General features: G+C 48.1%; 1 protein-coding gene across 1 annotated transcript in view; it reads right to left on the bottom strand.

Moving 5' to 3' along the window:
* Positions 1-4678: 4678 nt before the first annotated feature.
* Positions 4679-13753, bottom strand: part of KCNJ4 (potassium inwardly rectifying channel subfamily J member 4) — a 33334-nt gene continuing 24259 nt past the window's right edge. The window contains exon 2 of the mRNA XM_074268110.1: positions 4679-6840. Within this exon, the coding sequence (XP_074124211.1) occupies positions 5460-6785 (1326 nt within the window). The 5' untranslated portion in view covers positions 6786-6840 and the 3' untranslated portion in view covers positions 4679-5459. The remainder of the gene's footprint in view (positions 6841-13753) is intronic.

Raw genomic sequence — 13753 nt, forward strand, 5'->3', positions numbered from 1 at the left:
CAAAGTGTCTATGTCAGCCTATTATCTCTCCCCTTGTATTTTAGCTATTTAATTTTTTTTGCTTTTTTAGCCCATCATCTAGCACAGCACTTGGCACACAGGGGGTAGGTGCTTAATAAGTGCTTGTGAACTGATTGTTGGCTGGTTGGTACCTTGCTTCTTTGGCCCCCAGCATGTTTTTGCTTTTCTAGCCCACTAGCTCTTGGCACACAGAGGGTAGGTGCCTAATAAGTGCTTATGGACTGATTGTTGGCTGGCTGGCTGGTACCTTGCTTCTTTGATCCCCAACATGTTTTTGTTTTCCTGGCTCACTGTCTCTTGGCACACAGAGGGTTGGTGCCTAATAAGTGCCTAATAAGATTGTTGGCTGGCTGGCTGGCTGGTACCTTGCTTCTTTGACCCCCCAGCATGGTCCCTGGGCAGATGGACATTAGGGGGGGAATGTCACTGCATTTAATAGACGCCATTGATTGTAGTTTCCAAGCTCCTGATTCTGCTGGCTCCCGGTATGGCTGACTCCCCTTCCCAGCTGCAGAAATGAGCCGCCCACCCGGCCGCCCACCCAGCCTCAGCATGCAGCAAAGAATCACCTGGCTGTGTCAGCAGTTGGAAAGAGGCAGATTAAATGGAGATGGGAAGACAGCTGGGGACAGAGCTGGAGGCCTTGCTCTGACACTTCCTAGCTGTGTGGGGCCTTGGGTGAGCTCCCTCCCCTCTGAAAAATGGGCAGAATGATCTCAGAGTTTCTAGCTTACAGAGCTAGAGGAGCAGTTTTTGCCCCAATTGAACCATTCCTAGGTGGAACCCTTGGGGGTCGGGGAAGAACAGAGGGGGAAGAGGGAGTTTGTAGCTCTAGAAGTCTGGTTTTGGGGTCTTAGAGGCAGAATTCCAGATCTCAAAAAAACACTGCATAATTACAATGGCCAAATCTGGCCCTGTAGAAAAGGTAAAAAATAATGAACCTCCTCCCCTTCCCCCATTGCAGAAGGGGAAGGCTATGGGTGCACTGGCAAGCCCTGCCAATTTGGAGCTATTTTTTCTTATCCCCTCCCCCTGATTTCTTATAAGAGATGACTCCATGGGAGAGGAGGGAGGATGTATTGGAAAATAAACGCATTTATAATAATGAGGCACTTTTTTTTAAAACAAAAATCCAACACCCAGGGTTATTGGAAGGCCCAGATTGTGCTTTTCCAAACCTAAAATGGCTGTAGAGATGTTGCTGCCTTTAAAATGATCCTTGTTCTTATTGTTGATGTTTAGCAGCAGTGCTTGTGGAGAAAGCTGTGATGGAAATATTAGATACCTGACCTGGATCGGAGGGACTACTTAAATAGGAATTGGGATTATTTCTTATTTCATAATTTCTCTAAAGTGTTTTTTCATTAAAAATGGGATTTCTTCGGGATCTCATCTGCTAAGGGCTAAAGGCCTGAGCTCCCAAAATCCTCTAGGAGGAAGGAAACCTCAGAGGTGAGCTCTTCTAACCCAGGTGTCCCCAAGAAGCCATCCTATAGCCCCCTGACAGACTTTCTTTTGAATATCTCCAATAACAGAGAGCTCACTCTCGACCATAAAAAGGCTTTTTGCATAAGGACAACTTTCATTTTTAGGGAAGTTTTTCCTGACATCCACCCTAAATCTGTGGTCACTCCCTCCCTGCCCCATCCCCTCACCACCATGTTGCTCCAAATTCTGGTCTCTGGGACAGAGAATATGGCTCTTCAAATACTTAGAAGGCAGTTTAGTTCAGCCAACATTGCCAACCCACATCTCTAGGGACTTAGATTAAGGAATGTTATAGCTGGGAGGGAGCTTAGAAAATTGGATATCAGAGCCAGAGGGAGCTTAGAATAAGGAAGGTCACAGTGGGAGGGAGCCCAGAACAGGGGATGTCAGAGCTGAGAGGGAGCTTAGAACAGGGGATGCCAGAGCTGGGAGGGAGCTTAGAACAGGGGATGTCAGAGCTGGAAGGGAGCTTAGAACAGGGGATGTCAGAGCTGAGAGGGAGCTTAGAACAGGGGATGCCAGAGCTGGGAGGGAGCTTAGAACAGGGGATGTCAGAGCTGGGAGGGAGCTTAGAACAGGGGATGCCAGAGCTGGGAGGGGGTGTCACATGTAAGCTTGAGGGACCAAAACTATTCTAATATGTCCAGGCCTTCCCCATGCTTCATACCTTTCCCATCCCTTTCAGAACTTACCCATCTGCCTCCAGTCCTACCAAGGTCCTGATCTCCACCTCCAGGTTGGCAGCCTGCTAATCTGCTCACTCATCCCTGTTGCCATATCAATACTGAGTCCTGCCTGCCTGACCGGATCCCCACGCCCACACCAATTCCTCTTATTCCCTTCTCTTTTTTGCCACCTACTGAAATCCTTCCTCCTCCAGAAAGCCTACCTTGTTTCCCCTCCCCCTTTCTCTCCCAGAAGTGACTTTTCCATGCTCCAAACAGCCTTTGTTCTCTTTCCCTTTGGAGTGCAGTTATTTCTGCTGCTGCTCATGCTCAGCCCCCTGCCTGCCTTTGGCCTCGCTTTGTTTCAGAGCAGTCCTTTCCCTTCTCAGTGACTTCATCTGTAAAATGGGTGTCCGAGTCTCTCCATTAAGATCAGTCAGTTGGTGATTTGATCTCCTGCTGTGGGTTCAGGTATCACTTGTCCCTAAAATATCCCACAATTCCACAAACGAAAATGCCCCTCCCTGACCAGAGCTCTGGTCCATACCTCCTGTCAGCCACCAGGCATTTCCCATCCTGTGGGCAACTCAACATTTGCAAACCAGACCTCGTTCCTTCCTCCATCTCTCCATCTCCACCACCATCCAGATTCACATCTTCCTTAACTCTCTACTCCCTTATATTCAATCAATGGCAAAACATCTCACCTCCTTTTCTCCACTCCCTTGGCTCAAACCCCTCTCACCTGGGTTGCTGGAACAATTTCATTTGTCTCTCCACCTCCAGTTTCTCCTTCACAGGCTGCCTCTGTTTTCTGGGCTGTCTTCCACAGAAAAGACACAGATTTCTATGGGACTGGAGCTTCCTAAATCCTTGGGAATCCCAGAACTTCCCAGAGGTTGCCATGAGAAAGTGCTCTGTCCATATGTTAAATAACTGAAGAGATGTGTATCCCCTAGCCTGCCTTTGCACAGATGGTCCCCCACTCTAGAATGCTCTTCCTCTCCCCTCTGCCTCCCTAACTTCCTTATGAGTTCATGTACTGCCTTCTTCATGAATCCCTTCTTTATCCCCCTCCCTCCCTACTCCCCACCTGCAATTACTCTGGCTATAGGAAGACATGTAGATAGGTGACCTTCTTGTGGTCAAGGATGTTTCCATTTGTGGATTTGGGCTTTGGATGAGCCCCTTCCCTTTCTGTGACTCAGTTTCTTCATCTATAAAAAGAGGGGGCTTTGAGGTTCCTTCCAAATCTAAGTCTAGCGCCTCCCCACTCCCCACCTGCAATTACTCTGGCTATAGGAAGTCAGGTAGATAAAATATAACCTTCTTGTGGTCGAGGATGTTTCCATTTTGGGATTTTGGCTTTGGGTGAGCCCTTTCCCTTTCTGTGACTCAGTTTCTTCATCTATAAAAAGAGGGGCCTTTGAGGTCCCTTCCAAATCTAAGTCTCTGATCCTCCAAGTTCCTTTCTGGTCCTCCAGGGGGTGGGTCATTTCCCCTCTCCCAGAGCCAGTTACCTCATCTGTATAGTGGAGGTACCTAGCTCCAAGGGCTATGGGAACTGTGAGTTCCCAAAATGCTATTTCCTAGCATCTCGTTGAGATCAAAAGGGATGAGAGAGAAAAGGGAATTTATGGGCCTGATACAGATACCAGGCAAACGCAAAGTCCTTTCCAAACGTGAGAGCATTTTGTCCATGCTAGAAACTACAGGACCTCGGGACTGGACAAAGCTGGAAGGGAGCTCCAAGCAAGGCCCTTGCTTTCCAGATGGGCACACGTCTGGACATCAGGTTGTAATGTCCTGAGGGGGGCAATCAGGACAGGGGAGGACTTGGAGATCCTGTTATTTAAGGAATGGGGATGATGAGCTGGGAGCAAGGGAGGCTCACAAGAGTCCAGATTGCCTTGAAGCACTTGGTAGGCTGCCTTATGGGAGAAGGCTCAGACTTGTGCTTGGCCCCGGGGAGGCCAAACTAGAAGCAATGGGCAGACATTGCAAAGACAATGAAGTTTGCAGTAAGAAAACCTTCCTCTGGATTGGAGCTGCCCCAAATCCTCAGGTGATTATCACTTGAGCTCCCCATCATCGGGGGTCTTTCAGCAGAAGTCAGTTTGTTAAACCTGCCCAGGCAAGGGCTGGAAGAGGTGATCTCCAAAGACCCTTCTGATTCTTCAACTATAAGAAACTGAGTCACAGAGCCAGGAAGTGGCTTCTCTAAGGTTCCACAATTAATAAGCAGACCCACGTCTTTTCTTTCTGTCTTCAGTGCCCCCTCCACCAACCCTGCTCCTCCTACACAAGAGTTATTATTGCATCCTATTGACCCCTCCTGCCTCTACCTTCTTCCTCCCCCCCCCCCCCCAGTTCCCAACAAACCAACTCCCAGGAGGACGGTAGACATGCTCCTCATACTCTAGGTCTCTTTCTCCCCTCCCTTTTGGTCCATGTGGCTCCAAGAGGATTGGAAACTTTATTAAAAATAATTAAAAATCCCATTGTACAGTTGTGTGTTGGAAGGGTAGGAAGGCTGGGCCTAAGGTGGGGGCAGGAGGTCGGGGAACCAGCAAAGGTGGGGCCGGCATGTGAAGGGAGTGGCGCTGGCTGACCCGGGGGACTTCCTGGGTCTGCGCCCCTCATTCTGAGATAGCCTAAGGGCCGAGGAGCCCTCAGAGCCAGTCCGTGGGGGAGAAGAGGAGGGGCCCTGCTTCACCTCCACCTCCTGCCCCGGGAAATCGAAGAATCTGGGTTGGATCTCTCTTGTCTTTATATATATAATGTATATATTTACAAAAGGACGTGTGACAGGTCACAAACATGCAAGCCCTGGCCTGAGGGGAGCCCCCCACCTTCCCTTTGTCCCAGGGGCCTTCCCAAAGTTCTCCAGGGCAACGGGGCCTGCCTGGAAGGGGGAGGGTGCCACGTTGTGCGGTTCTGGGTCACCAGGTGGAGTCTGACGGTAAGACCCCCGGGGTGGATGGCGTTGGCACGGCAGACCTCAGGGAGGGGGGCTTCCCTGTCGCCAGAGTCTAATTCCGGGCATCAAAGTGAGAGGAAATGGCGGACAGACCTCTGCTCACGTACTCATGAGCCACCAGAGGGGCTCCCGAGGGTCTGGGTGGGTTCTGTCCTGGGGGGGGGGGGGGCGCTTGTCCCAGGGACACGAGGGAGGGGATGCTCATGATCTGCTGGTCCTTCTCCTGTCTAGAAAGGGGGAATTTCCCACGAGGATCAGGGAGTGGGGCGGTGGGAGGGGCGGGGGCCGGGCGGGAGGACGAGCGGTCAGATGGCTGACTCGCGGCGGTAGGAGATGTTGTCCAGGGGCAAGGTGGCCTGCATCCTCTCCAGATCCAGGTGGCTCCCGAAGTCCAGCATGCGGATGATGCCGCCGCCGTCGTCCTTGGAGCCGCCCTCCAGCCCCAGGCCGGCCACGTCCTCCTCCAGTTCGTCCTCCTCCTGGCTCATGAGTGCCAGCTCGTTCTCGTAGCAGAAGGCACTGGGCGGGGGCGGCGGCGCGGGGAGGACCGTGATCTTGCTCTCCTGCAGCTCCCGGGCCGAGCAGCACGGGGTGCCGGCCACCTCGTAGGTCTTGTGGAAGCGCGAGTAGTCCACCTTGTAGTGGCTCTTCTCCTCGAAGACCACGGGCTCGAAGCGGTGGCCCCAGAGGATCTCGCTGGCCAGGTAGGAGCTGCGCGCCTGGGTGGTCATGGCCGTGGCCTCCACCATGCCCTCCAGGATGACCACGATCTCAAAGTCCTCCGACTCCAGCTCCTCCTTGCCCATGCCGTAGAGCGGGCTCTCCTCGTCGATCTCGTGGACGATGATGATGGGCGACACCAGGAAGATGCGGTCCAGCCCGATGTCGTAGCCCACGTTGAGGTCGCGCTGGTCCAGCGGCAGGTACTCGCCCTCCTCCGTCATGTAGGGCTTGATGAGCTGGGCGCGCACGTGCGCCTCCACGATGTGGCTCTTGCGCAGGTTGCCCACCCGCCACATGAGGCACAGCTTGCCGTCCCGCACCGAGATCACGGCGTGGTGGCTGAAGAGCAGCGTCTGCGCCCGCTTCTTGGGCCGCGCCATCTTGGCCATGATGGTCCCGATCATGAAGGAGTCGATGACGCAGCCCACGATGGACTGCACCACCACGGCCATGACGGCCAGCGGGCACTCCTCCGTCACGCAGCGGAAGCCGTAGCCGATGGTGGTCTGCGTCTCCACCGAGAACAGGAAGGCCCCCAGGAAGCCGTTCACGTGCATGATGCAGGGCTTGGCGGCCGCGGGCGGGGGGCTCCCGCCTCCCCCGGGGCCCGCGCCCGCCGGCCCGCCCGCCGGCCCCGGCCCCGGCTCCAGGTCCCCGTGGAAGAAGGCGATGCACCAGAAGAGCAGGCCGAAGAAGAGCCACGAGACCAGGAAGGCGGCCGAGAAGATCATGAGCATGTACCGCCAGCGGGTGTCCACGCACGTGGTGAAGATGTCCGCCATGTACCGCTGAGACTTGTTGCTGAGGTTGGCGAAGTAGACGTTGCACTGGCCATTCTTCTTCACGAAGCGGTTGCGGCGTTTCCGCCGGGGGGCGTGGGCCTGCCCGTTCCGGCTGTGTCCGTTCATCCCGCCCCGGGCAGAGCTCCAGTGGCCGTCCTCACCGCCCGGGATGACGCTGGACCTGGAGGGAGACACAGCGGCGGACGTTAGGGGACATGGGGGGGAGAGGATAACCGAGAATCCTGGCGGATAACCGAGAATCCCGCGCAGGAGGAGAGCAAAACGGATCTGGGGGGCTGGCTTTGCGGGGATTGGGGGGATGGGAAATGTAAGAAAATGTAAGAAATATAAATGCATTATATCAATCAACAAATGTAATATATTTTTAAAATTAAAAAAAAAAGGAAAATGTGATGACGGGGTCCAGCTTTGGACATATCCTAGCTGTGGGACCCTGAGCAAGTCACATTATAGGGGACCCTATAACAAAAATGAACGTGGAAAACGATCTTTACTTATATTTGGGAAAATGTAATGTCATTGAAAAATGTAATGAAATGTAATCATTGAATTAATATGTAATAAATAAATTACATATAAATAAATAGAATTTTTAAAAAATTTTAAAAAGGAAAATGTGAACAATAATTACCTGCTAGGAGGTAAATACATATATTTACATATATCTGGGAAAGTGGATGCCATTGAAAATTTAATAATTCAGTAAATATATAATAAATTTAAATAAATAAATTTTAAAAGGAAAATGTGAACAATAATTATCTGCTAGGAGGGAAATACATATATTTACATATACTTTACATATAAATGGGAAAATGTAATGCCGTTGAAAATTTAATAATTCAGTAAATATATAATAAGTAAACTTTTTTAAAAATTTTAATTTAAAAAAGGAAAATGTGGACAATAATCATAAATATATAATAAATTTAAATAAATAATTTTTTAAAAAATTTTAAAAAGGAAAATGTGAACAATAATCATCTGCTAGGAGGTAAATATTCCCTAGTGTAGTAAACAGAGTCAGCCTCAGAGTAGGAAGATGGGGGTCAAAGTCTAGCTTCAGATATATCCTAGCTGTGGGATCCTGAGTAAGTCACATAATGGGAGACCCTAGAAGAAAAATGAATGTGGAAAACAATATTTACATATATTTGGGAAAATGTATTGCCATTGAAAATTTAATAATTCAGTAAATATATAATAAACTTTAAAAAAAATTTTTAATTTTAAAAAAGGAAAATGTGAATAATAATCATCTGCTGCCAAGATGGCTTGGCCCAAGACGTGGGCCCAGACGCTGCTCTTCAGCCAGTAAATATCCCCTAGTAAATAGAGTCAGCTTCAGAGGCAGAAAGATAAGTTCAAGTCTAGTTTTTGGATATATTCTAGTAATCAGAATCAGTGTAGTAATCAGTATATAACAAATATATTATTTAATTTATAATTTTATTATATATATAATATATAATATTTAGTATAAAGTATGTAATAATCAGTATAATAATTAGTATATAAGTATATTATTTAATATATAATTTCATTATATATGTAATATATAATGTTTAGTGTAAAGTATATAATAAATAAATTACATAAATACATTTTAAAAAGGAAAATGTGAACAGTAATCATCTGCTGGGAGGTAAATATCCTCTAATGTAGTAAACTGAGTCAGCCTCAGAGGCAGGAAGATGGCTTCAAGAGTAGTTTTGGATATATCCTAGCTGTGGGATCCTGAGCAACTCACATAACCTCTCAAAGCTCTAGGAAACTCTATAATAAAAATGAATGTGGAAAACTATCTTTACTTATAATTGAAAAAACTTTATACCATTGAAAAATTAATATAATTTAATAATTTAACAAATATATAATAAAACATTTTCAAAAAAAACTTTTTTAAGGAAAATTGTGAACAGTAATCATCTGGATAAAATATCCCCTAGTGTAGTAAACAGAGTTAGCCTTAGAGGCAGGGAGACGGGGTTCAAGTCTAGCTTTGAATATATCCTAGCTGTGTGATCCTGAGCAAGTCACATAATCTCTCAATGCTCTGGGAAACCCTATAATAATAAATATATAATATAGCACCATGCTGAGAAATTTTACGAATATTATCTTGTTTGGGGCAGCTGGGTGGCACAGTGGATAGACACCAGCCCTGAATTCAGGAGGACCAGAGTTCAAATCTGATCTCAGACACTTAACACTTCCTAGCTGTGTGACCCTGGGCAAGTCACTTAACCCCAGCCTCAAAAAAAAAAAAAGAAAGAAAGAAAGAAAGAAAGAAAGAAAGAAAGAAAGAAAGAAAGAAAGAAAGAAAGAAAGAAAGAAAGAAAGAAAGAAAGAAAGAAAGAAAGAAAGAAAGAAAGAAAGAAAGAAAGAAAGAAAGAAAGAAAGAAAAGAAACGAATATTATCTTGTTTGATCCTCACAACAGAAAGCGATCATTATTATCCTCATTTTATAACTGAGGAAACTGAGGCAGTTAAGTGAGTTGCTCAGAGTCTCACAGCTAATAGGTGTCTGAGGCCAGATTTTAATCCAGATTTTCCCAGCTCTAGGCCCAAGACTCCCATCACTGCTCTGCCAAAGCGCCTCTGCTTTGACTCTACATTGTAGGTTAGGTGACAGAGCAGTGGGGAAGGGCGCTTCCTCACTGGAAGTACTCAACATGGATGAAAACATAGGTTGGTTCCCAAAATGTCACCCCCCTGAGAGACATTCAGTCCGACATGGGTTTCTGCAGGGCGCGGCTATCTTGCCCTTGTATTTGCATCCTCAGGAGACCAGCAAGCCCATAGAAGTAGGTATTTAATAAGTGCTTGCTGAGGGATATCAAACCGAATTATGATAAAATGATCGTGATGTTTATAAATCCCTTGCTTGTGGGTAATACTGTGGTATTTGGAAAGAACGTGAATGTGCATTATCTCACTGGTTAAAAATAGCTCCTATTTCTCTAGGGATTTGATGTTTCCAAATTGCTTTCTGAAGCAAAGCCCCATGAGGTACATTAGCAACCCAGCAGTTTTCTCCCCATTTCATAGATGAGGAAATGGAGGCTCTGAGGGAGAAGTGACATGTAGAGTGGAAGGAAGCCCCAGATGAGGAGTCAGGGGTCTGGGTTTGGAGCCTATCTCTGTGGTCCAGGGTAAGTTCTTCCTTCTGCCCAAGCCTGAATTTGCTGCTTTTGTGACACAGGGAAATGGGGAGATCCTAAGGTAGCTCCAACTTTTTGTGACTCTCCCACCCAGCTGGCAAACGTCGGTACCCACAACAGAACCCGGCTCTTGTCCCAAGTGCCATGTGATTAGACTAAGGTTCTAGGTGGGAGCCAAAGCAGTGCTCGGCTATGTTCTGCTCTGTCTGAGAAGGTCCCCACAAGACTAACAGGAGGACCTCACAGAGACAGACTACGGGTCAGTGTGAAGGACTTCCCCACAATGAAAGATGTTCCAAATGCGGACAATGAGCTGGAGTCTCCAAGAAGAGGTTAAAGGAACAGTGGTTAATTAGAATAGTCGGGCAAAGGGTTCATGCCGCTGGCATGAGGGAAATAGATGCATCCCTCTGAAGTCCCTTAGGACTCTGAATCCCCTTCCACAAGGGATCAAACAGCCCAGGAAGGAGGAGTGATGGTGGGTGTAACAATGGGGAAAGCAGTCATGGAGACATGGTGGTCATGCTGAGAATGGCAAAGGTGGTGACAGTTACAGGGATGGGGGCATGGTGATCATGGTGACAGAGATGGAGTGACAGAATCATGGGAACAATGTCATGATGGTGAGTGGTCATGGGAAGGCTGGTTCTGCCAGTGGCAGTAGCAGTGATGACTGTGGGGACGGGATGATGGCGGTGACCATGAAAAGGTGACAGCGATGGGCATGGGGATGGAGTGATGACCGTCAGAACAGGGGATGATGGTGACAAAAGCACCGCAGTGACCGTGACAAGGTGACAGTGATGGGCATGGGGACACCAGTGCTGGGAAGCAGCACTGAAGCATCGTGGTGTGGCCACCCAGCCATGTAAGCAGAAGCCCAGCCGGCCAGCCTCTCTCCCCGGGTCTCGTCCCCGTGCCACTCCTTCCATCCTGAGTGTCCGGAAGGCCGAAGGACCTCTCCGTCCCTGGAGTCTGCTACCGGCGGGGTCGGGGGGACAGGGAGGAGGAGGCTGGGCAACGGCTCCCGGTAACATTTTGGCCCAGAATTATGGGAGGCTGGGAGTTTCTATTTTCTGTTCTATTCTTCTTGTTGATCTAATTGTGTATCTGTAGCAGTGTTTATACACTTCCCCGGTTCGGGACAACTCAGTTGCCACAGCAACGGTGCGGCTGCTGCCGGCGTCCAGGCTTAAGAGGCAGCGCTGTAATTTAGAGATCAACAGCTCAAGGGGTGCCAGCTTCCCTGGGAGAAACTCTCCCCACAGTCTCCCTGCCCCCCTTCCCTCAGCCCCTCCTGGCTCTGATGCCCTCGCCACCCGCCCCTAGTTACAGCACGGAGAAACATGGCGGGCCCTCCTCCTGACAGGCCTCTGCCATCATCCCCCTGCTCCAGGAACCCTTGGCACAGAGGGCAGGAGAACTGGGGTGAGGGGGAAGGGTGTGGGCTCAAACCTCAGGATTATCTGAGGAGCTGAGGAAAGTGGTGACTGGCAGAACAGGCAGAATAAACCCTTTTTCCAGAGCCCGCCCCCTCCCAAGAAGCTCCTCTCTGCTGTCACTGTGCCTGAAATTCCACCATTAGAAAAACAGAATGCAAGAGCTGGGAAGGGACCCAGACGCCAAGATCTACAAAAGGAGGAAAGGAAGGATGAAGAGAAGGCCTCTAATTCCAGTCCCTTATTTACAGAGAGAGAAAAACTGAGGCTACTAAGTTAGCAGCCCAGCCAGGGCGGAAACCCAGGGCTCCCGATTCCTAGCCCTGGCTTCTCTCTGTAACACATCACTAGGGAGAGATTCCATTTAATTCCGAAGATCTGGGAGTCGGGGGAAGGCTTCAAAGCTCTGTGGGAAAGCGCTTGCTTCTAGGAAAGGGAAAAACCACCTGCTCCTGTTAACCAGCACCTCAGCTGGGATCAGCCGGCAACCAGCCAAGAGGAAGGGGAGGAAGGCGAGCGGAACCAAAGGAAGAGGGGCGACATCTTCCAGTGTGGGGGCACTTCATAGTGTGCAGGGACTGAAGTCGCCGTCAGCCTGCCGGACACCAGGATCATGCCAGGGGGTCAGCCTCAGCCCAGGAGAGGAGCTACCCCAAGGAATCAGGGCTCCTCCAAATGTTCTTCTGCCCATCTCTAAAAGGAAAAACTTGGGCTAGATGGTCTTTAGGATGCTCATTTCCATAGTATTGTTTGCTATTTCCAGGCACTGTAGTAGTAGTGATTGATGATGATGATGATGATGATGATGATGATGATGATGATGATGATGATATAGAATTTATATGATGTTCTAAAGTTTATAAAGCACTTTCTCTCATTTGGTCCTCACAACAATCCTGACAATTATCCCCATTTTACAGATTGATGCTCACAATAATCCTAAGATAATTACTCCCATTTTACAGATGAGGAAGCTGAGTCTGAGAGAGATTCCAGGACTAGCCCAAAGACAAGACTATTCCAAAGGCACCTCTTCCTGCCTCCAAGTCAAAAGTCTATCCAACTAGCTGGCCCATCTAGCTACCAGGGAGCAGGAATAGATGTAGTCCTTTCAATAAATAGGCTTTTATCAAGAGCGTTGGAATATGCAAGGAGCTAGGGTTACAGAGAGAAAACACATATAAAGCAGTCTGTGCCTTGAAAAATATTAAATTCTCTCAGGGGGAAATGTATAGAAATATTCAATATAGAATTGGATTTAACATATATTTTAACATGTATTGGAATACATCTAGGGGAGGGGATGGAGGGAAGGAGGGGAAATTTTGGAATAGAAGGTTTTGCAAGGGTCATTGTTGAAAAATTATCCATGCATGGGTTTTGTAAATAAAAAGCTATAATAAAAATAAAAAATAAAATAATAAAGTAAAATATATATATGAAATATGGTAATTCTGGTATGGCATGTCCTTAATAAAATCATTCCTATTCTTTGTAATTGTTTAAAAAAAAGAAATATTCAATATATAATATGTAATGAACATTATTATATGTCAAATATGTATCATTGATGTAGAATAATTAAATATAGACGATATAAATACAAAATCATTTCTGCGAGCAGGTAGATCAGAATGGACTTCCAAAAGGAGATGGCCTTGGAGTTGAGCTTGGAAGGAAAGTAGTGGATTCCTAGGGGAGAAGGAATGGGCATTCAGATTTGGGGGAGAGCCTTTCCAAAGGCGTGGAGAGAAAAGATGCCCAATCCCCCACAGGGCAGTAAGCAGGCCCATTTGGGTCCAGTGAAAATCCCAAGAAAGGAGTCATGGATGATAAACTTGAAGGGCTAGAGCCGAAGCCAGATTGCAGAAGGCTTGAAAACCAACCAGAAGGGCTCTCTGAGCGGTTGAAGTGACACAGTCAGATTCGCTTGGGAAAATTAAATTGGCAGATGTTCAAAGCAGAGGAGGCTGGGGAGGGAAGAGACAGAGGCAGGAAAGGCAATGGGGAGGTTAATGGAGTATTCCAGGAGAGAAGGAAGGAAGGTCTGAGCTAGGGAGGTTGTGGTAGCAGTGGAAGGAAGGATGCACGGTTGATGAGATCTGGCGTGACCAGGTGGTCATCCTGATGCTGAGCTTGTGAATGTGGACGTCCCGGAAGATGGCGGTTCCCTCAGCAGAACTAAGGGAGCCCAGATAAATGGGAGTTTGGGAGGGGGAAAGATGGAGTTCCCTCAGATATGGAGGACATGAATCTCATCTCTATGGCCAAGGCTCGGCCAGAGCGTCACTCCTGAGCTCCAGGCCTGCACCACCAATGCCTCATGGGTATTTCCAACTGGATATCCCAGAGGCTTCTCCAACTCAACACGTCCAAGAGATAACTCATCATCTTTCCAGCCTAGTAATAGGAGGAGGTATGGAACAGCTCATGTCAGTTAGAATTGACAAAATGCAGAGAAGTTCAAGC

Source organism: Sminthopsis crassicaudata, chromosome 5, assembly GCF_048593235.1.
Source record: "Sminthopsis crassicaudata isolate SCR6 chromosome 5, ASM4859323v1, whole genome shotgun sequence".
Taxonomy (NCBI): domain Eukaryota; kingdom Metazoa; phylum Chordata; class Mammalia; order Dasyuromorphia; family Dasyuridae; genus Sminthopsis; species Sminthopsis crassicaudata.